The sequence below is a fragment of the Lichenostomus cassidix genome, chromosome 1 (genome assembly GCF_008360975.1).
Source record: "Lichenostomus cassidix isolate B80296 chromosome 1, HeHo_3.0, whole genome shotgun sequence".
NCBI lineage: Eukaryota > Metazoa > Chordata > Aves > Passeriformes > Meliphagidae > Lichenostomus > Lichenostomus cassidix.
In genome coordinates this window covers 19,446,457-19,468,550 of record NC_139479.1, presented here as the reverse complement: position 1 = coordinate 19,468,550, position 22,094 = coordinate 19,446,457, and the positions used below count along the sequence as shown (strand labels likewise).

At 39.8% G+C, this 22,094-nt stretch overlaps 1 protein-coding gene across 3 annotated transcripts in view; it reads left to right on the top strand.

The window, feature by feature from the left end:
* SHROOM2 (shroom family member 2) overlaps window positions 1-22,094 on the top strand; it is a 118,992-nt gene that overhangs the window by 83,626 nt on the left and 13,272 nt on the right. For all 3 annotated transcript variants that reach the window (XM_085052385.1, XM_085052380.1, XM_085052391.1), the window contains 2 exons: window positions 16,985-17,734; window positions 21,424-21,975. In XM_085052385.1, coding sequence (XP_084908511.1) covers window positions 16,985-17,734; window positions 21,424-21,975 — 1,302 coding nt within the window. The remainder of the gene's footprint in view (window positions 1-16,984; window positions 17,735-21,423; window positions 21,976-22,094) is intronic.

Below are 22,094 nucleotides of genomic sequence, written 5' to 3'. Positions count from 1 at the left end.
TATCCTTGGCACAGACAGCATGCTGCTGGAACATAATCATGCAGTAAATTGGACTTTGCTTTTTTTGTGCCTTTACAGAATACACTACATTAATAGGAGCCACTAAAATTTGTTTTACCGTTTGATCAGCTCTGATTTTCTCTGTTAATTAATGTTCCAGTTAATGTACAATGTTTTCAAACCCTTTGGAAAGGTGTGACTGTATGCACCATGCAGTTAAAATCCTTTAAATGTCTAGCATGCTGAGGGTTGCCCACATCCTGGCCCATTGTGGTGTAAGCAGTGATTTCAGCAATCTCTGATCCTGCGGCTGCTGAAATCGAGCTGAGGTTGTGCACACGCTGCTATCACCAGGTCTGACAGCTCTGTGTTTCATAACAGAGGAAACCCCTGCACAGGAAAAAGAAACCTCTATAGGCTGTCCTTGGTTCTGTAAGTGGTATTAATCTCTCAAGGGGAGAGGAAATTACGAACTGTAACAAACACATGCTCTAGCCATGACCATAAAACCTTGTCAAATATTATTTGTGGGTTTATACGATTGTATTTTGCATTGCTTATGGCTCAACTTAAGAGACCACCCTCTAATTTTCTAATTTTTTGTAGCCCTTTGTACTTACTGTAGTGATTTCAAAATGAGTATGTGCACACCCGTGGGGAGGGGAGGGGAGGCGAGGCAGAGGGGAGGCAGAGGGGAGGCAGGCACAGTCCGCCGGGAGCAGCCAGGCTGCTGTAGGCGGGCAGCATCTCTGGACAAGTAAAATGATTTCCATCTACCAGTGCTGAAGCCGAATCACAAAAGCATGTGAATAATACTCCTACGCCAGCATTTTAGCAGTGTTTGTGCAGCACAATTCTTGCTTTATAGTCATGGAATCCATGAAAATCACATGACTGGGCACCAGCTTCAGTAACTTTTTCAGCTGTAGCCTGTTTTGACATACTATTTCAGATATCGTATTTGGCCATTTTACCGCATTACAGAAGGTTTTGTGAAATCATCTCTTTCACAGTCTTTCTCTTAACATTGATAGGCAGAGGGTTAATAGTCTTTCTGTATTCAAAAAACTAATTAAAATCCTTACTTGGACATTTAATTTCTGTGTTGTGACCTGCCACTGTGTGATAATGAATGGCTGCCTTATAGGAAAGAATATATATTTCCGTGTGCTCCTTTTCTAACAAGGCATTCTTGTGCTCAAAAGGAGCTGGGTTTATGACATAGATTGATTTTATGATTTTTGAGCTGCCCTAAAGGCATTTAGTTTTCTATTTTTAAAAGCTAGCAATCTGCAAATGGCTAGCAAATCTACCTAATTCAGGGTGTATTCTGGAACATGAATAGTAACCAAACCTGAGGTCTTCCTTGTGGTCATATTTAATACTTTCTTTTAAAATTTATGTTTGGATTAAATTGCTGGCAGCTGTTACTTTGTGCTACTGAGGCCTGTGTGCTATGGTTGCCTTTGTGCTACTAAAGTCAGTGTGATAGGGCTGAACACAGGAGATGTCTTTCTGTGTTCTTGGGGGTGAGATGTACAGGAACTCAAGCTGAGAGACACCTGGGGTGTCCATGGGTGCTTTCTCTGCGTTAGAGACTGTCCTACACTACAGGCTGCATCTGGTCTCCCTCCCCTTCAGTTGTTATAAGAAAAGATAAAAAATTAATAACTTGAAATAAACTTTGAATATTTACCATTTACAGCTTCACTGATTATTTTCCATAGAAATATGAGTCTTTTTAATGCACTGAATCTAGAATGAAAAGGGGTTAAAATATAGTAACAGCAAATGGCTTTTTAAAAACAAACAAAAAATAAAGATGCATGATAAAAATTTTTTTCTCCTGGGCTTTTTGCAACAGTATTTTTGGCTGTTCTTTTTTAGCACACAGTTGTAAACCTAAATTAACACTACTTTGAAAAATTGGGGGGGGGTGTGAGTGTTGAGTTGATGAAGATAATTTGTGAACCTCTTTCATCTTTGAGCTCTGTTTTTCCCCTCTGAGATTACTGTGTGCTTCCAATGAATTCAGGTTGTTTCATCTCCCTTTTTAAAAGAGCTGCAACATGTTCTTTTGAACTGCAGTATTTAATAGTTTTAGGGTATTACTTTCATAGGAAGAGAAAATAGTAGTCCATAGTAGCTATTGTCATCTCTTATGGAAGAGCCAAACCACTAATGTTATGAACCTACAGCGATGCAAACAGTCATCTAACATGAGATGAGTATTTTTATACTGAGGGGTTGATGTGATTCTATGTATGTTTAACTTTAGAACAGCTTAAAAGCATTCTACAATTCTGCTGATCTGTAAAACAAAAAAATGGTGTTTTTTTTATTTTTATTGATGCTACTCTTTCTATTTCAAACTAGTTTCAAAAGCTTACCTTTTTACAGATGTAAAGTCTGTGCTTCTTCAAACATGTCTCTTTCTGAATTTGTAAAATTACTTATATTGGTAATATACTTAACTTCCTTATAGAAGTCTCCACACTTTCTAAACTGAAATAGACTTTCAAAAGGTTAAAGAGGGAAATGGGTGCTCTGACCAGTAGTCTGTGGCTTCCTGAAGTATGGCAGCACACATAAAAGTCATTCTGCATCAAAAGAATCATGCTTTATGATCTAATTCTTAAGATTGCCATCTACTAGAGATGTTTACAGCCATTGCTTTTATTTACTTTCTAAGAACATTTGACTTCTAGCTCTATTAATTTGTTCCTGTGATGTCTATTAAAGTTACATAACTTCAAAAAGTGAAAAAGGATCTATGAGAACACAGGTTGCAGAAAATATTTCAACATTTAATAGGTGTCAAGTCCAAGAGCATGTGCATGTCAAGTGTAGGACCACAGCATGACTCAACTCTAATTAAACACTGCGAAATACTTCTTTCAGTGTTTTTATACCTTAGTAGTTACTCTTATTTGAGTTGAGCTCTTGAAGACAGAGGAACAGCCTTTACAACACAAAACTAAAGTAAAACTAATTTCTTAATGCCTAAAATGTCTTCAGTGCCCAAGTACAATGTTCTTGAAAAATCTTTGATAAGCCAGTAACAGAAGCTTACAGAGATGTTCCCAAGTTCTTTATTAGGCTCTTCATAAGAAAACTGATTTTTCAACTCCTGGTGAATATCTAGGCTCCATGCTCACCAGAAGCAGCAGCAAATTATTGTGCAAGGAAGAAGGAGGACCTTTAGCAACATAGGAATGTGAGTGACCGTATGTCTTCTGAATTGAGACAGATGGAAAAGAATTTAAAAGTGGCCACTAGTCCATTTGTCTATGTGTTTATTTGTATCATGCATATATGGATGTTCATATGTGTGTATATATATACGGACATATAAAACATAGATGTGTATATTGATAGTTACTTTTCTTTGCTTTTTCTGTTTTGTGACTATTACAGGGGTTGGGACTTACATCTGTATGAGGGCTAATTAAGAGTGGGGGAAAAAAACCCCAACAATCCACAATACGTATTTGGACAAATCAGATCCTCATATTTACAATGGTAGACGGTGTAAATTAGCCATTGGAAATATTCTTAGAAGCTACACAGTTTTTCATAACTGCAGAAATTTTAAATTCTGTCTTTTGTTTGGGTTTCTTTTACTGTGCTGTCAAAAAAATTAATATAGTACCAATACACAGCTTTAGGATCAGCTTGACTAGGAACTGACCTACTGAAATACAAGACTTTTGAAGGCTTGGGGGTTTTTATATGTAGCAAAATGGCCATTTCCTTAAATAGTTAATGAGAACCTTTGTTGCAGGCATTGTGTCACATAGCTATTTGAAACTTCTGTACTTTATTTAGAATCATAGAATCCTAGAATGGTTTGGTGTGGAAGTCCACAACTTCTCTGGATAACCTATTCCAGTGCCTCACCAATCTCACAGTAAAAAAATTCTTCCTAAGATCTAATCTAAACCTGCTGTCCTCCATCTTAAGGCCATTCCCCCTTGTCCTGTCACTACATGCCTATGTGAAAAGTCCCCCTCTGGTTTTCTTGTGACCCCTTTGAGGTAATGGAAGGTGCTCTAAGGTCTTCTTGGAGCTCCATCCTCTCCCCTCCTCTCCCCTCTCTCCCCTCTGTCCCCTCTCTCCTCTAGGTTGGACAGCCCTGACTCTCAGCCTGTCCTCTGATCATAGTAGTGACCTTCCTCTGGACATATTCCAATGGGGCCATGTTTTTCTTCTTTTGAAAACCCTGAGTTCTTTTGAAACCCTGAGAGCTGAGTGCAGTAATCAAGGTGGGGTTTCACAAAAGCAAAGTAGAGAGGGAGAATCCCCTCCCTTGACTTGCTGGCCACTCTGCTTTTAACATAGCCGTTTGGCTCTCTGAGCTGGGAGTGCACACTGCCAAGTCATTTTTGAGCTTTTCATCCACAAACACTCCCAAGTCTTCCTTCCCAAGGCTGGTCTAGGTCCATTTTCAGCCTGAATATCTGCTTGGGATTGCCCTGACCCACCTACAGAACCTGGCACTTGGTCTTGTTGACCTTCATGAGGTTATTAATTTATTGTTAAACAGTCATTTTAACTGTGAGTTGCTTTTCCTGACTGAAGATTGCAAGACAAGTATGTCTTAGTCATTGTAGGACTTACCAAGACATTACCAGAGCCATGTAAGCAAAATGCTTTCACCCTTTTCCTTGTGAGGAAGAAATAGTATGATCTTGTGCAACTGCTTCCTTAGAAATCAGTGGAAAAATTACTTTGGCAAACATTTCATGCATGTGTTAACAAGCTTCACAGAGCATTCTCTTCTCCAGGCTGTACAATCCCAACTCTCTCATCCTGTCTTCACAGGAGAGGTGTTCCCTTCCTCTGATCATCTCCCTGGCACTCCTCTGGACTTGCTCCAGCAGGTCCATGTCCTCAGCATTTCTCTATCATTAGATGCAGATTATTAAGGCATTTCTCAGACCAGTTTTTTTGCAGGTGATGTCATTGTGTGTGTCATATAGCAATGGCACTGTACAGTCTGGGCTGTTACAAAGTTTGTGTTTTTTCTGGGAATGGGAAAAACCTACTGTGGCTCTTCCTATGCATATAGAGGAGAGAGAGTCATCTATTTATGTATGAGAAATCCCTTGTAACCTTTCATCTTCCTTAGGTTTCTGTGAATACTTGTAATTAGTACAAGTTTCATTGCACTGAACCATTATGACCTTCCAGTGTACTAGTCTATGTGACTAACAACAGATATATAAATATCACACTTTGAGACAGTGGAACCTTGAATCACTGGTACATAATGGTAGCTGATGGATGTTGATGCTTAACAACAGGCCAAAGGTCTACCTAGGCAGGTTTTTTTCTCTGACTGAACCAGTAGCAGATGCTTGGGGAACAGAAAACCGCAGCAAACCGGGAGCCATGTTGCTGGGTATCTTGTCAAGGCTCTGCTGGTCTGTCTTTCTTTGATCTTTATTTTGGGGGTTTTGTTTAGTTTTTTACTGCTGTGAAGTAAGAAGATTATATGTTCCTAGAACAGTCTGTGAAATTCAGCTTTTCCTTCTTGCATAGCAGTAATTTCTGTTGTACATCATTGTATATGTTGGTGAAGTACAGGAACATGTCTTCTGCAGATTGCATTTATTAAATATGGGTTTCATCTGTTGTTTTATGACCCATTCGTTCAGTGATAGGAAATCTTAGTTTTGTATCTTTATTATTCAGAATAATTTCCTCATAGCAGCAACTGTTGCCACTGAGTTTTTCACCCATTCTGTACCTCATCTAGGTCTAACAAGTTCAGATGAGAATGATGTGATGAGACAAAGTGAGGACTTTGTCTCATGGGAGTAAAATTTTTAAGAGCATCAGGTGAGATAAAATTAAATTTTCTAAATCACCTAAAAATTCAAAGTCTCTGTCATGCAGATCACTCTTGTCCATATGTGTAGTGACTCTTTCTATGATTATGAATGCATCCAAGACACATCTTTTCTACACATGCCCACATTACTCTGCCATTTTTACTCATTAGTGCAGTGTTGAATCTCTTAAAATTTCTACTTCTTTACCTAATTCAGATGTTAAGTTTATGATTTTGAAGTTCTCTGGATTCATAATGAATATTATTTTTTATTCTTGCCTTCTTTTTCTCATTCTCTCCCTTCAGCACCCTCACACCTTCCCTCCCCAACACTGGGTGTGTCACTGTGCTCAAGCAGCTGCCCAGGTATTAGAGGAATGGGTAGTTGTGCATCACAGCTCCCAGTTCAGCAATTTCCTGTGGAAGTTTCAGGTGATTGTCATATGGCCTAGGTAGCTTATGACTACCCACTTTTAATGGTGTGCAGCATCTGAGAATAGTTCCTGCAAAGGCTATTCTTTGCTCGAGGAGATACGAAGGGGAGACTGTGCCAATTTTTTGCTGCAGCCTTATTTTCTTTGTATTCTTACTGTTGTATTTTCATCCCTGTAATCTGTTTGGCAGATATCTGTGTTTGAATAAATGCCTTTTTTTTTTTTTTCTAACACTCTTAAGAATTTGTACCTCAGCTTTTCTTTTAAAACTTTCTTTTTTTTACTATACTTTGCTTATACATTTGCTTTGCTACATTAGTTCTGGATTTTCCTCATTTAAGTAGGACTTAAGTTCTCTGGTCAATGCTCCTTTTAGTTGCTATTTAATTCAACCTTTGGAGGGGACAGAGAGAGGGAAGGAACAACGGTGGTTTGGTGTTTTGATAGGTGTTACACATTTTCTCTGAGTTTCATATGTTGTATCTTCAATTGCATGTTATCTCTCAGCATTATACCATCTGGCTTGTTCTTTTTAAAAATATTCATCTCATGTATGTAAATGCCCTTTTCAAAATTAAATACCACCATGTGGATTCTTTATCTTCCAAAAAAGATTTGTCTAAATTCATATGGCCACTGGCACAGGGTAGCTCTTCAAATAGCAGTTTTGAACCAGATTCTTCTCATGCCTCAGGATCAAGGCAGAAGTTGCATGATAAATTGTCCCACTTGGAGTCTTTTTCTTCCTCTTGTTGTCCATGTTAAAACTTTCAGGCTGATTTAGCTGAGAGATGTGTGGGCATCTTTGTAAGCATCACAAATGCATTATTCTGGGATTTGGGGTGGTTGTGGCTAAATGAAAATGTTAAAACTTGCAGGCTCCTGCCACTGCCTCCCCATTCCTCACTCTCCTGGCAGCACTCAGCCGGCGGCTCTCAGGTGTGCATCCTGCAGATCAGTGTGATGCCCCACTCAGGCTCTCCAGCAGCTGCTGGATCTCATTAAATGGGTGCTGGACTGCCTCCAAAACCTGTGCTTGCTTTACAGTACACTACAGTAATACAGGCCTGTTTCTCCCCCATCCACTTGGTGCATTCTCCACACCCTTGAAAACGTGGGCTCTCCCTCTACCTTTTTTAGGTGAACTTTGGATCCCTGCTTCTAAACTTGAGCGTGGCTATCCCATTTCATATATCCCCTTTTTTCTACTTGCAGCTTCTTACTACCAAATAAAGTTACTTTTGCTTTAATTGCTCCTGGCACATCTCTTCTCCTCACTGTGCATGCAGTGTCAGCTAGGGGTATGTGAGGCCATCCTGGGCTGATTAAAGGAAGTGTTGGAAGGTAGTTTCTTCTTGCAGAAAGTTTCCTCCCCTACCCCTAAAGGTGTTACCAAGCATGAGAAGCTGGAAGAAGTCCTAAACATGATTCTGCAGGTATGAAATTGGGAGTGAGCGAAAGAACAGCACACAAAAATGTTTGTGGAGAGAGAAACAGATGTAAATTTGTATGCATTAGTTCATTTTTGTATTCTGGTTTGATATTACTGCTTTCCCTGGAAAGAGGATTACAATGAAAACCATCTAAAGATGTGCATTTTTGTTGCATTGCTTGAAATCCAGCTATCTTCTTATGGCCCTGTTGATGATAATAACAGTTGAGTAGGGAGATTAGAGCTAATCTAAGATACAGTCTCCAGTGGTTATAGTCATAAAAGCATCATATGCTGGTGGATTGTAGATTTTATTTTCCCTTAAGTTACTTGATGAAAAGCATAATTGGAAATAGGTGACTGATTTGCAGCAGTTCATATATTTCTGACATATGGAGTGGCTTTATGGTGTTCTGGTACTAAAAGCTAGCCTGCGAAATGTTCACTTTCTGCTATAAGCCCTTAGGCAACATGGTTATGGTTTGCTGTCACGCAGGAGACTGTTTATGTCAGTAAATGTGAGTGAAGTTTTGTGCTAAAAAGTAACGTGACAGCTATAGCTTCCATTTCTCTGCATGGGCCAACCAGACTTGCTGCAGTCTGTTAACCAGTTGTGCTGTATTATGTAAACTGCTGCTTTTTCTTGAAGTCATTCTCACTCTCTATTGAAATTAAATAGGCAGCTTTAGGAGGCAGAAAAAATAAGGGGAGGTTATTAACTGGATATCTAACTGCTCTATGTGATTTTGCATGCAGTTTAAATAACATTTTCCTCTTAAAGTGGTCATCTTTAAAATTATCTCTTCATACATATTAAAGCTTTATCCACACCTTCTCTATTAAGTCTTTAATATGTTCTTGTAGAAAAATTGAAAGGAGCTTGAGCTTTGCTCTGATGAAAGCCACGATGTCTTCTAAAGATGGAGTGTGGGGGTGGCAATGTGCTCATGCAGCATGAAAGCATTTAGTTCTTTCCCTGCAGAATCTCCTGCAAGAGAGGGCGCCTGTGCACACAACACATGCAAAAAAATTCAGGCTGGAGAGCTGTTGATGAAGACTCTCCTCTAAAATTAAAGACTTGGTTATTTGAATGCTGTTCAGAAAGGAGCCTAGTAACACACTGATCTTTTAAAATCATTGTAAACAGTTAAAACTTGCAGATATGTAGTTACAGAAATGTGGATCATGATTTTCATAAATGAAAAGCCCTTAAAAAATTAAAGGACTTAAGTTTTATTTTACTTTTTTTTTTCTAATAACCAAATCCAGGGGGTGGGCGTGGGGGAAAGGAAAAGCTTTGAAGTCCCTGAGATCTTTTCCCTGAGGTCAGAAGTTTCTGGTGATGTAACATACAATACAGACTAAGCCTTCACTTATCAAGGTTAAAGTTGACAGAGCTTGTATGAACTTGTCAATCATAGGAAGCAGGCAAAAACAAGCCAGCTGTTGTGAGGCATGGCTTTGAAAATCCTCTGTGTTACAGTAAATGAGACGCAGAGGTTGAGGCAGATTCAGTTCTGCAAAGCTTTCAAACTGGCTGGCACATTTGCAAGGATGCAAAGCTCACATATCCAGTGAAAGGGGTAAAAAGCTGTAAATCCCGGTAAGATTGTCTTGTCTTTAGTGTTAAAGCATGAAAGAAATGGCTAGAGGTGTGTGCCTTATTTACTATTTTTTGTCAGCTCTGGACAGAAATTTGTGGTATTAATTCATACAGTATTTCTTTTGTTCTTCAGGTCTTTGAGCACAGGCTGCATCTTCTGCCCCTATCAGCAGAAGCTACAGGAGCAAATTAGCAATGATGCAATGCGTGGTACAGAATTTTATTTTGCTTAGTGTAATCGACTGCTCTGCTCTCTGATGGGTTGGGAGAATAGGGGGAAAACATGAGTTAATTCCAGCTAAGATGCTCTGTGTGCATATGCTCGCACACACGCGCTGTTTTTAGCAGCTTTTGTTTTCACAGTTGGCATCATGTACACTGGAATTAGAAGGCAGTGCCTTTCGAAAATACTTGTTTTCTGGTCTGAGGGCTGCAGTGCCGTTGTTGTGGCTCAGGGTGCCAGGCTCGGGGTTCCTCTCGGCTAGGGGTGGTGCAAGAGCTTTTCATCTTGTTATTTTCCTGGCAAGCCTGTTACTGTGAGTACAGGCTTGCACGAAGACCTTTTCCACTGCAGCAGGAGCTATTAGCTGGGAGTGTGAGAGAATTGGATGTGACTATTAGAAGCAAGCGGTGAGTGTGTCTCTGAGTGAAAAGATGGCTATTGAAATGTGTGCATGTGCATGCTAATTAATTTAAATAACTGGTTTAGGATTTTTTTTTTCCTTTAGAGATGAGCTAGCTATGTGTTCATTTTGGTGAGAGAATGCCTGAGAATCCCAGGTGACCTAGTTGTAATTCACAAAGTGTTTCATTTTATAGCTTGTCTTCTGTTACCTAATTCTTCTTCAGCTGCAAGCAGCTGTTTTCAGTAGTAATAGCAACAAGAAAATAGCAACAGCATTATCAGGAAAAAAAAAGTCTAGATTAAAAAAAATCAAAGGACTGGCGACTGGAATGTAGGGGGTTTTTTAGTAAATTGACAAAACAATCATTCTTCTTTGAGCTTTTTTTTAATGCAATTATGATTTCTGTGCTAGCAGTGTTGGAAAATATTGTCTTTTGTCTCTGCAATGGTTGCCATTTGTGTAATATGAGGGTTCTCGTTATACTGTTGGGATATTCTGATGATTGAATTCACTGTGTAAGTACTGAACACATTAACTGGTTGACTTGAGTAGAAGTCATTTTAATTCTATGCAGGTAATCCCCTGTGTGCTAGGAGAGGCATGTGGTAGATAAAGCAAGTAAGAATACAGCCATAAAAATTATCTTTTATCATTTATTTTTGATGTGCAGCAGAATGGAGGAGGGGCTTTTGTTTTCTGAACTAAGGAAAGGAAAGCATCCCTCCCTCAGTCCTTTCCCACAAGATTCTTTCCTTCTGCATAAAGGCCCTTGTGCTGCTGTAAGAAATACGATTTTAATCAGATTTGATTTTTGTTGTGGGCCTGTGCCTTTTGCTGTTACCCATGACTGGCCTATATTTATCCATCAACATAACTTTATTTATTGCAGAATTAGAGTGGATATGTTCTTGGTTATTTATTTATTTCTTATTTTCATGGGGAAAAAGGTAACATTTTTAGAGAGACAATGTGAGATGAAAACACATTGCAGTGTGTATGTTGCCATGCAGGCAGGACAGGAGAGAAATTCTGGTGGGATCGATGGACTGGCAAGCAGTGTCTGTTATCATATTTCATTCTGTGATAAAGCCAGGTGATAATGCAAGGGTTGTTAAGCTAGAATGACATTTTGCTTTATCACATTGGGTGCAACAACTAAGCTGTATTTAGTGTGACTGACTAAACAGCTGCCATTGAGGCACAGATAATGTTAACAGGCATTTAGAGACAGAACTGAAAAACCAAGACTCACACCATGAGAAACGGGTTGTAGTGGAACAGTGATATTCTGTGGGACACACTTTGTGAAATATTTTGCTAGTTTTGTACCTTCAGTTGTCTTCTGACAGGCCTTTTCTTTTTTTTAATTCCTTGAGAGATAGAAAGCATGCTCTCATCATTCTGTATTCATTATTGTTTTCATCTTAACACATGCTTTGGTTTTAGGATTGTTTGCTTCAGTAGTGCTTCTTGGATGCTAGGTGCCATCATCTGTCTCTTCAGGCGAAGGCAATGGACAGCTCTACTTCTTTGAAGAGGCTTACATGTTGTGCCTCTTCATAGCATGACTGTTAGGTACAGCCATCATGGGTCTTTAGAGGGTTCTTTATTCTGTGCATTTGTCTTTAAAGATTTCTAAGTAGTTTTGTAGCCCAGGATCTCATTTAGAGTCTTTGGAATATGCTTCATGTGTCACTATCTGATGGTTAGTGTGTGCTGTACTGATTCAGTAGTGATAGCAGATGGAGAGCTCATCAGAAAAATGAACCACTGGTAATATAATTGCCCTGGTATTGGATGTCCAAATCGTGGTGTTGTGTTGTCAGTGTCTCCTGAGTATTGCAATAGCAAAACAAATTTAAGGGCTTAAGTCATACTGGACCCTCTGAAAAAAAAAAGCATATGGGATTCAGATGAGAATTCAGATAACTAATAGAAGGGAGATATCTACACGCAAGTGAAGTGCTGGCTCAAGTTGTAGTCCACAGAGAACTCAGGTTTCATTCTAAGTTGGCTAAACTTGGTTGGCTAAACAGTTGGCTAAACACAGGTGTCTAGTGAGACCTGAGATAGCCCAGCATATCCCACTTGGCTTCCAGCTGCCACCTCTTAGGGGAACTGATGCCTTTGAATCTTTAAAGTTTGAGATCGTAGAAGACACCTGTGGTCCGATATCTAAATTGATCTCCTAGGCAGTGAAACCAATGCATGATTTCCTTGTACAGACTACTGTAGGGTGAGCTGTAGTCTATTACATTGCATTAGTTAGTTTATATCAAGATGGATTAAAATGGGGCATTAGACCTCAGATTTTTTCCTGAATTCCTAGCAGTCTTACCCTATGCACTCCATTCTGACTTCATAGCATTTTGTTGTTGTCTCAAGCAGAACTATACTGGATAGAAGAAACTACCCTTTATTTGTGGACTACTGTGGAAGTGCTTTTGGATCCCAGTGTGCCATGTGCCAGACAAATACACAATGAAAACATAGGTTCAGCACATAAAGTTCATAGCTTAAAAAGTAGTGTATTGGCAAGGGCTGTGCTTCTAAATAGAATTTTGTCATATGCAAAGACAGTATTTCCCAATTGCTTTAAGCCGCATAATTATCTGTTTCAAGCCAGGTCAGGTCCTTGATCCCATTTTCTGTGGGGCTGTACAATTCCTACTGCTAGTACACTGAAAAGAGCAGGAAGACAAAACTCAAAGGGTCTAAGGAGACTGCCTCTTCTGGCAGAGTACCTGCATAAGGTCACTTTAAAGGGCCTGCAAAACTGTGGCCTTGATTTTGAGGGTATTCTTGTTGTAGGGTGAGGGCTTTTACAGAGAAGTCATACTCAGGTAAGAAGGCCTTTTTCCCACGTAGCTTGTAGTTCTTGAGAAGGAATTTAGGTTAAATCAGAAACAGCCACTTCATTTGCTCTTGTTTGCCAGTGAGTTAGTGCAAGACACATTGTTGCTTACATGACCGTGCTTATGGTTTATGCTGAAACTTTTGCACAGAGGTCAGGTCTTTCACAAATCATACATTTTTCAAATGTTGGCTAATGCATTTTTGCAAAGCTTATCTAGTCTGGGATTTTGAAGTTGGAGTGTCTTGTGGCACTGTTTGGGTTGGCTTGAAGTGTTCTCAAGAAACTGTAAGTCAGATAGATAAAAAATCAAACACATTGAGTTTATTGAAGTCACTTTCATCTATTGAGGTACAACATTCAATCAGATCATTCTACCTCTCTATTTAGCCAAATCTTGAGTATGGGGCAAATGAAGAAAGAGGTTTGGAGTTGTTTTTTATGGCAACCAGAAATGTTATTTTTCTGATAGGCATCTGTACATAATGATTCATTTTTGTAGTTGCTCTCTGACTCCACTGGCAGGCTCCTATTAGTGTGTGTGTATGTGTGTATATGGTTTAACTTTCATGTAGGAGCTTACATTACTGTTACCTCTCTCTGGTTTGTTAGAATAGCCTGTTGTATTATTGCTCAGGGGACTGGGGGTGTCCAGGCTGGGGATGAGACTTGGGAGGTTTTTTTGCCCAGCTTAGTCTTTACGTGGCCTTTACATTTCAGTCTCGAGTGTGTGTGCCCCAAGCTTGCAGAGCCAAAAGGAAACAGGGAGATGTACTTGTTCATTTAGGTAGAAAATACTTAATCCAGTATGGAGATCCACATTCCCACCCCCACAGCAGTAAGTGATGGTGGTGTGGCTATGGCCACTGTGAAAGTGCAAGCCACAGCACTCACTGATGAGTGCTCAGTCTCTTATCTCTCCACACAGAACTCCTCTGGGAATGCTGAGCCCTCTGCTAAATGAGAGCTTCTCAAAAATGTGAAGGACTGGTTTGTGTAATGAAGCAATTCCTTCTTTTCAGTCAGAAGCATACATTGGTTTTTCTCCTTCTGCCATTTAGATATGAAAGCTCCTATAGTGAAACACCAAGTGCAGTAGAAAAGGCTCATGTTAGACTCCTGTACTAGACTCACCCTTACTGAATACTACCTTGTAGCAGCAGCATAAGACTCTTAATTACACCTCCTTTGCAGTTCAGGTTCAGTGACTGGTGTAAGTTGTCTGACAGTAAAAGCTGTAATGTGCCTTGCCAGGGGTGGGGAATGAGGTGTGAGCTTTCTCGGTTCTGTTGTGTCAGAAAGGCTCTTGCAACTTTGATAATTGTGGCATTGTATTATAGGGGAGAGGGAACTTTGGGTTTGAAGATAGCTAAGAGTTTAATGGTTTTGATGTTGGCTGGTTTGTTATCTAGAATGAAAATAGTAATTAAGTAAATTGTCATGTTTTCAGATGATTTAAAACTTCTGAGTCTCTCACTTTGTGATGGTTGGTTATAAATGATGAGTTCCTTTCAGTGGTATGTTATCTTTGTATAATCCTATGGGCCTCATTTCCAAACCAGCGGTATTCTGGGCATATTTTTTCATGATGCACTGACAGATAAAAAGCAGCTTAGTGGACTTCTCAGTATTTATAATAATGTAACACCTTTGCAGGTTCTTGCCACTCTGTTCTCCTGGGGCTTGAAGCTTGTTCTCTTTTCCTCCTTTCTGAACAGTAAGCCTAAATCTCTCCAAAATAATGTGATGAGCATGTTTTGCATGAAGACCCACTCACACTGAATGCAATTTAGCCTCAGTGTTGAATGTAGCCACCACCTTTCCATAGACCCATTTTGTGTGGCACTGCAAAATTTTTGATTAATTTTGTGGGAGCTGTATGAAGGCCCGTGTGTAATCTCTGAATTTTCTCTCCATGTTTGCAAATATGGCATCTCTAAATTTCACTGTGCTGTAATTCTTTGTCCTTTTGCTCAGTTTTAGAAAGTGACAGAACTACTGAAGCATTCATTGCTTCTGAGCTGGAGTAATATATTATTATTATTATATATATGTATCAGTATATTAGTTACATGTTTTGGATGTGCACATGTGTCAGATCAGTGGTGTTCTCTGTCCTGTTTGCTTCCACCAGCATCCCCAGTCCCAATGTGCATGCAAAGTTCACGGTATACTTTGCAAATTGGTCGAGGTAATGCATGTAACTGATGTCATTGCAACATTTTGTGCCATACCCTTGGTTTTTCTGTGCACCTCAGAGCATCTGTTAAACTGGTTTATGTTATGGCTTATGGATGTGAATGTGAATTGGGAGGCCTGAAGAGCTTTTGCACAGGTTGACTAGGAGAAAATTGTGCTCTTTGTGGGATAGCTAGACAATGAAAAATTCTGATTTAAACACAGTATTTCATATGTAAGGACTGCAGTCTTCATTTGGTAAATATTTCTGTTAAAATTAGCAGATCTATTTACAGGCCTGGCTCTGCTCACATTGAACTCACTAGGGAAAATAAGGTGACTCTTGATATGCTAACACACACGTAACCAAATCTGAATAGCGTTGGTCTTTCTGGCCTTTTGTATAACTTTTTATTTCACAAAACTGTCCTTCATCTACTGTTAAAAGAGGAGTCAGTAAATACTGTTTTGTAAATCAGAATTTGCTCTGAATTTGTCCGACAACTTGAAGTTGTCTGAACCAACTACCCTTAGGTAAGAGCAATATGAAGAGACCTGAATGTTAACAATGCTAATCTCCTCATTCATGCTAAATTGAAAATTTACTAGTTAAAGTTGAATTTTAATGTTTAACACTTCACATGACACAGAGAAAGACTGTGTATGTGACTTCTCAGGAATCATTTAATCAGTTGTCTTTCCACAATACTCAATTTTAAATATTTGTTTTAGTTTAATTAAAATAGTAACGCTAGTATGTAATTATTTGAATTCTTTCTTCTTGAATTTGTAATAGACTTTCAGCTATTAGTCATTTTATGTGCTTTTATCTCAAATTTGGTTTTCTTACACATTATTCTTAACTGCCTATAGACATTCTCAAAACTGGTACAGTGATGTTAATAATTTGTTTACATTGAAAATTTAAGTTGTGAACAGGCTGGAAAGTATACCTCTTTCACAGTCACCTCAAAAGAAAGCTTGGACAGTGCACGACTACAGGATTACTAGTTAAAAATACAGAGACCAGCACTGTCAGTAGCATAAGTTTCATTAGTAGCTCTCTGAAGCCTTTTACTTCTTTGTTGCAGCTTCTTTTCTAAGTTTGTAATGTCTCTTCGGCCTCCTTTATATAGATAGCAAACCTGTCTCCTCTTGGGGCTCCAGAGGTACTTTACTCCTGCCTTCTGCTTCTTCCCCAGTTTGTCTTTATCTGGTGAGCACAAATGTAGTATGGGTCTTGTGGCAAAGGACAAGCATGGAGCTGTGAAAGGCTGTTTCCTGACTAGAGAAACAGAGAGTGTAAAACTGGAATAAACCCAAAAATATTTCTGTCTAAGATACGGTCTTTTTGGCCATTGTTTGTCATTTGTGCTGACAGGGCAAAAGAAGTTCAATCTTAAAATAAATCTGACTGGACAATGCTATCCTTTCTAAATTTCCTCTTCTGCCTTAATTCAGGAGATACTAATTTTCCCTTTCCCAGTTTGTGGCTTGAGCAAACATTTTGTTTGCACTCGTTTCATTTTTCATCAGATACACAAAAATTCAGCCTCCAGATTCATAATTAAAATTCTTGGTATTCGGTTCATATTTAAAAATGTAGACAAGAAACTTGTTTTGCACACTTCATTACTGACTCTGGAGCTAGAAGAGAATTAAATTTTACTATTAGAATTCCTCTTCTGGAGACAGTTTTGTTTTCTACCAACATTTGGACATTTGGCTGTGCATTTAACTAAGCCGTGCGCACTGCAGCGCCTCGGGTTACGTGGAGGTTGTGTCGCACCATACCCTAATTTAGCCTGACATTATGTTTTGACTCATCACGTTACATTAGGTACACCATGTGTGCCCATACATGAGAGGATGTTTTTGTGCCGTACAGTTACCATAGACTGGAGGAGTTGGTGTTAAATGTTGGATGTGGTCTTGGTGTTCAAGCTTCCTGGGTTGGTGCAGTGTCCTTGCACTGAAGGAAATAAATCAGCAGCACACTAACAGCATGTTCTTTTCTCTAGGCAAGCTGACACAGGGGCTCTGAGGGAACACCCACGAGAGAAGAGTGATCAGCTGGAGCAGAATTTAGGCCACAAGTGGAAGTCATCTGTCAGACCTTTTCATGTGCAAGAGCCTACAGTTCTCCCTCACGAGAGTCGGGGCAGGTCTGGGACATTGCCTAGTGACTACCGATACTCTCAGGAAAACGTGAATGAGAAGAGCAAGGATTGTAGCCTGCCTCACCTGCCCTACTCTGAGCCACAGACCTTGAATGAGAACCACTCCTGTCAGTCCTGGGGCAAAGGAGAGGAAAACCACAGGATAGAGCCAGTGCTACTGAACAAGAAGCGTGGACCTGCTCCTCAGAGGCCTCCACCACCTAAAAGAGATAAATACAGGCGACCAGATACTTCTGCACCATTGCTTGGCACCTCTTCTGAATCTCTGCTGATAGCAGCCAGCCAGCCCTTTCCGTCCTCATCCCCCAGCTCTGCCGAAGCCTTTGCCAGTCAGTCCTCTCTCTGTCAGAGTCCTGCAGCTTTCAATGGAAAACTGAAGAGTGCTAATCCACAGCAGCTCCAGCAAGTGTCATCCACAGAGAATGTTTGTCAGCACTTAGAAGAAAAAACACACCTTAAGTCTGAGTCTTCCAAGTATCGGTATCTGCAAAAACCTGGCATGGAGTCATCAAGGTCTCCTTCTCCCCAGTTTGCACCACAGAAGCTCACTGATAAACCTCCTGTGTCCCTACAGGATGAGAACCCAACCAGGTACTAGACATAACTCCTTTACTCTTTTATTAATGCTTTTTGTCCAGTTAGACCTTATTAATCATTGTCTGTTCATTTTCTTTACACATGCTTCGAGTTCATTAAGTATTGAGCCATTGCAGCACACCTTAGAGAACCACAGATTTGTGTGAAATTCATTTTGGTACCATTAAATGTCCTTCCGCTGGTCTGGTTTCTTTTAGTTGACTTGTGCTGCTCAGGTGTTACAGCTGGTAGTTAGTTGAAAATGAAAGGGAAGGGTTCTAAAGGTTTTTCCACTGTAAGTAAGTCCAGACAAAATCTGAAGATTCCCTGTCATCATTTCCCCTGAGTCTGTATATAAATATGAATCACTGTAAGGGACAAAGCAGATGTGGGAAGGGAAGCTGGATTCTTTGTGAGAACATAATTTTTGGAAGCACACAGAGTAATATACACTGCCAAATCATGACTGGTTTTATGTTGCTTTTACAGTGAAATGTGGCACTTCAGGTTGTCTGTGGAGGGGTTCTCAACACTTTATGTTGTCAAGGACTAGGGACTAAGCACTCAGTAGGAGATTGTCAGTCCTTTCCCAGGGTAGATAAACTCAGAATTAGACAACTTACTGAAATTAAATGATTGCTGCGTCTGTCATATGCTGCTAACATCATAAAATTATTCTCCCACAAGATAGCAAACTCTTCCAGGAAGCTCAGGAATCTTGGTTTTCATAAATCCTTCAGCACTATAATTCATGGTTAAAGAATGAAAACAAAACCTCTAAGCTGAATTCATGCAGAGGTTGCTTCTCTGAGCAAAAGTTGGCATGGCTTTTCTCTAATGTAAATGGTTGAACAAAATCAGGCTGTTTTCCATTGTACCTTATGACATGAAAACATGAATCACTTTTTTTTCCTAAATAGGCCTTGATGTTTTCCTTATATGACTGGAGGAAAAAATGAGGTTTCATTCTGCAGTGTTTTTAACATGAAGTAATAATGTAATTTACAATGAAAAGTGCAATATGTCATATGAACCCTAGAATCCATGTGCTCAGGTAGATGACAGTAATTACTTCCTTAGTGTTTTGCTTTGACTTCCTTCAAGTATTACTTTATGAATAGATATGAAGGATGCATAGAAAGCCAAATGTATTTGTCCTTCCTTTTTGCTAAGCTTTAATGTTGAAATGAGCACTGGAGTGTGCCTAATTATATGCCCATATCTGAATGATAAAATACTAACCCTGCAAATCTTTTGCTAACATTTAGAATTCTTTGGCCCAGGCAGCTCTTGTTTGTGCACAATGTATTGTCCCAGCTAATAATTAAATTACTTACTAAAACAGGTTTGGCAAAAAAGGACAAGAGTGGTGGCCATACCTCTGAACTTTCTATATCGTATTTATTTCATATGAATAAAATATGTTAAATAGATTTGTCTTAATGTATAGTTAATCAGATTTGGCTTATTATTTCTATTAGCTCCTTGCATATGAGCTTTTGGACATGTCACTTTGCATGATGGGGGCAGCTAATGTTTGATGATGTCAGCATGGAGCTTTTGTCCTCTTTTAAGAAAGGTGTCTTGTTCATCAGCAGGCCAAAGTGAGTGTGTGTGTGCAGGGATTCCCACAGTGATTTGGATAGAGCAGTGTGTTTGGGGCAAATACTGATAGTGTGCACAGCCCAGCTATTGCCAAAGGCAACTGTTTATCAACAACAAAGCTGAAAAGAGTGCATCAATAGATTTCCACTAAACCTACACTCAAGTCAAGGAGGGACTGTTTGTTGTTGGGTTGAAGCTTTGGAATGTCCACAAGCAGAGCTCCTGCAAGTCAAAATTTCATGCTGCCTTTCCACAAATGGAGACCTTCAGAAATCAGGAGGGTAGCGATTGCAGAAACAGAATTTTTGAAGCACCTGGTGTTGAACTGTCTTTGCTTTTACTAGAGTCAGTTGATTTGATGATGCCTTAAGTTTCTGGAAAATTTTTGACTAGGCTGAGAGGAATGTATTCAGTCTCAGAACAGATGCCAGACATTTTAGGTGAAGAATTGCAGTCAGCTCACTTCTTTTCCAGTTGCCCCACACACGTTTATAGGTTCATCTTACATTGCCCCCAAATTGCAAAGTATGTTCCTCTTCACATTCTGGTGGAGTTTAAAATGTGTGGGCTTTAACTAAAACAAGCAAAAGAAAGAGTTGGAGGTGGTGGCTGGGCACTGCCCAGCTCTCCTGCAGTCAGGTGGAGAGTCCACATCTCCAGGTGGGGAGCTGGGTCTATGCAGCAGGCTCAGGAGTGAGCCCTTTAAAATGATAAAGTCCCCTTGAATGAAAACAGTCTGATCAAATGAGAGTGGGGAGGTTCAGCATGGGCTGGAACACCTGCCCCAAGAGTTGGATCAGTATGTCAAAGCATGTCCACAAAGCACTTGTGGAAAGTAAATACCTACTGGGGGGCTGCACGTTCATTCAGTGGCAAATATACCTTTGAAATACAAGATATCCACCTTCTGAAAAATGTCAAACAGATTCTGCTGTTACCAACAGTAGAAAAGTATAAGCTTATTTTAGGAAAAGTGACACACCCACACTTAGAGGAAAAGAGCTGTAGTATGTCTTGGTCACTTATCTGAAAGGCAGCAAGCTACCCAGCCAGATGAAACCAGATATTTTAGCTAGTAGGCAATGTTCCTTTCCTTGCTGTAGAGCTTCCAAACCCACAATATGACAATAATTTTAAACTTTTTGCAAACTCAGAACCACTAAACTAGACTTCAGGTTTTTTTATGGCTTACATACAGTACAGATTTTTCTGTAATGTTATTTAACATGTTATTGTCCGATTTAAAAATGTAAGCCTCCTCTTTACATAGCTTTCGTTACTGAATGGCTAAGGTGGCCTTTTGTGCTGTGCAATACAGAATTTCTGCTACAAGCTTCTCTTAGAAAGAGTATCCAGAATTGTATGTTACCCTCTTTGATGACTGGTTTCTCTTCTTTAAGTGGATAGATAGCTAGGACGATGTGGTGAGATCCGTTTGTTAAGCTTCTGTGTCATATGTGAAATTTTATAAATTTTTTTTTTTAATCCGTGTAATTAAGTTTTGAATGATTTCCAGGTTTCCCATGTGTGATTATTTATTATTTTTGTAGCTCAGCAAAAACCTAGCCTGTGGGATGCTCCCATCTGGTCTGTTGTCTCTTTCCTTGGAAGGGCTGAGAATTGATGTGAGGGCATCACAAACTCCCCAGGCAACTCAGCTGCCTGTCAGGCCAAAAGCTGAGGCCACTGTTGGATCTGTGTGAGGCAGTGAGGTTGAGCCGGGGGCACATTCTCCTCTATACCTGTGGCAACAGAGGAGTAAAAGGCAGTTCAGCAGCCCTGTCTGAAATGTGGGGCCTGGCTGCTGAGATTGGACCCTCATGTTCATGGAAACAAACAGAAGTCCTGTATCATGAGTATTATACAAGGCTGATGCTAGGATACCTTACAAATGAACTAATAATACTATTTAAAGTTTGTGGGCAGAGAAGAAAATGTGTAGATTTAGGGTTTGAGATACAGTGCAGTGATAGGACTATTCCATTGCCTTGCTGTCTTACCTGTCTTTTTGTGTATTTGGGCTTCTCCTCTGATTTGTAGATATGAATTGAAAATTAAGGTTCTTCCATTTCTAAGGATGAATTTTGTTACTTTTCCAGAATTGAAAGGGTTATAGACAACAATACTACAGTGAAAATGGTTCCCATCAAGATAGTTCATTCTGAGAGCAGCGCGGAGAAGGAGAGTCGGCAGAGCCTTGTCAGTACTATGGAGCCTCCTGCTTTACCCAGTGGTTTGGAAAAGGACCAGATTAAAACACTCAGCACTTCTGAGCAGTCCTATTCACGATTCTGTGCTTACACCAGGCAAGGTGTAGAGCCAGAGCCAGAAGTCAGAACCAAACCAGTTGACCCTCAACCAGCTGAAGAACCTGGGAGCAACTTGAAGGACAACAATGCTGCCACACAAGCATCCAGCTATGTAAAAGCCAAAGAAAAGACCTTTGAAGACTGGAAGTCAGAAGAACTCGCCAGAGAGATTGTGGGAAGAGATAAATCTCTAGCAGACATACTTGATCCTAATGTGAAAATAAAAACAACAATGGATCTGATGGTTGGTATATTCCCTAAAGATGAACATCTCCTAGAAGAGGCTCAGCAGCGCAGGAAGCTCCTGCCGAAAGTTCCCTCTCCAAAAATTTCAGAGGAGAAGTGAGTATTACTTTCTGTAAGCCAGTATGTCCTTGTAAGCTTCTATCCAGAGTATGTCAGTATTCTAAGAGGTTTGAAGGTCAGAGTCTTCCTACTATTCAGGGTCTTTTCTAAGACTT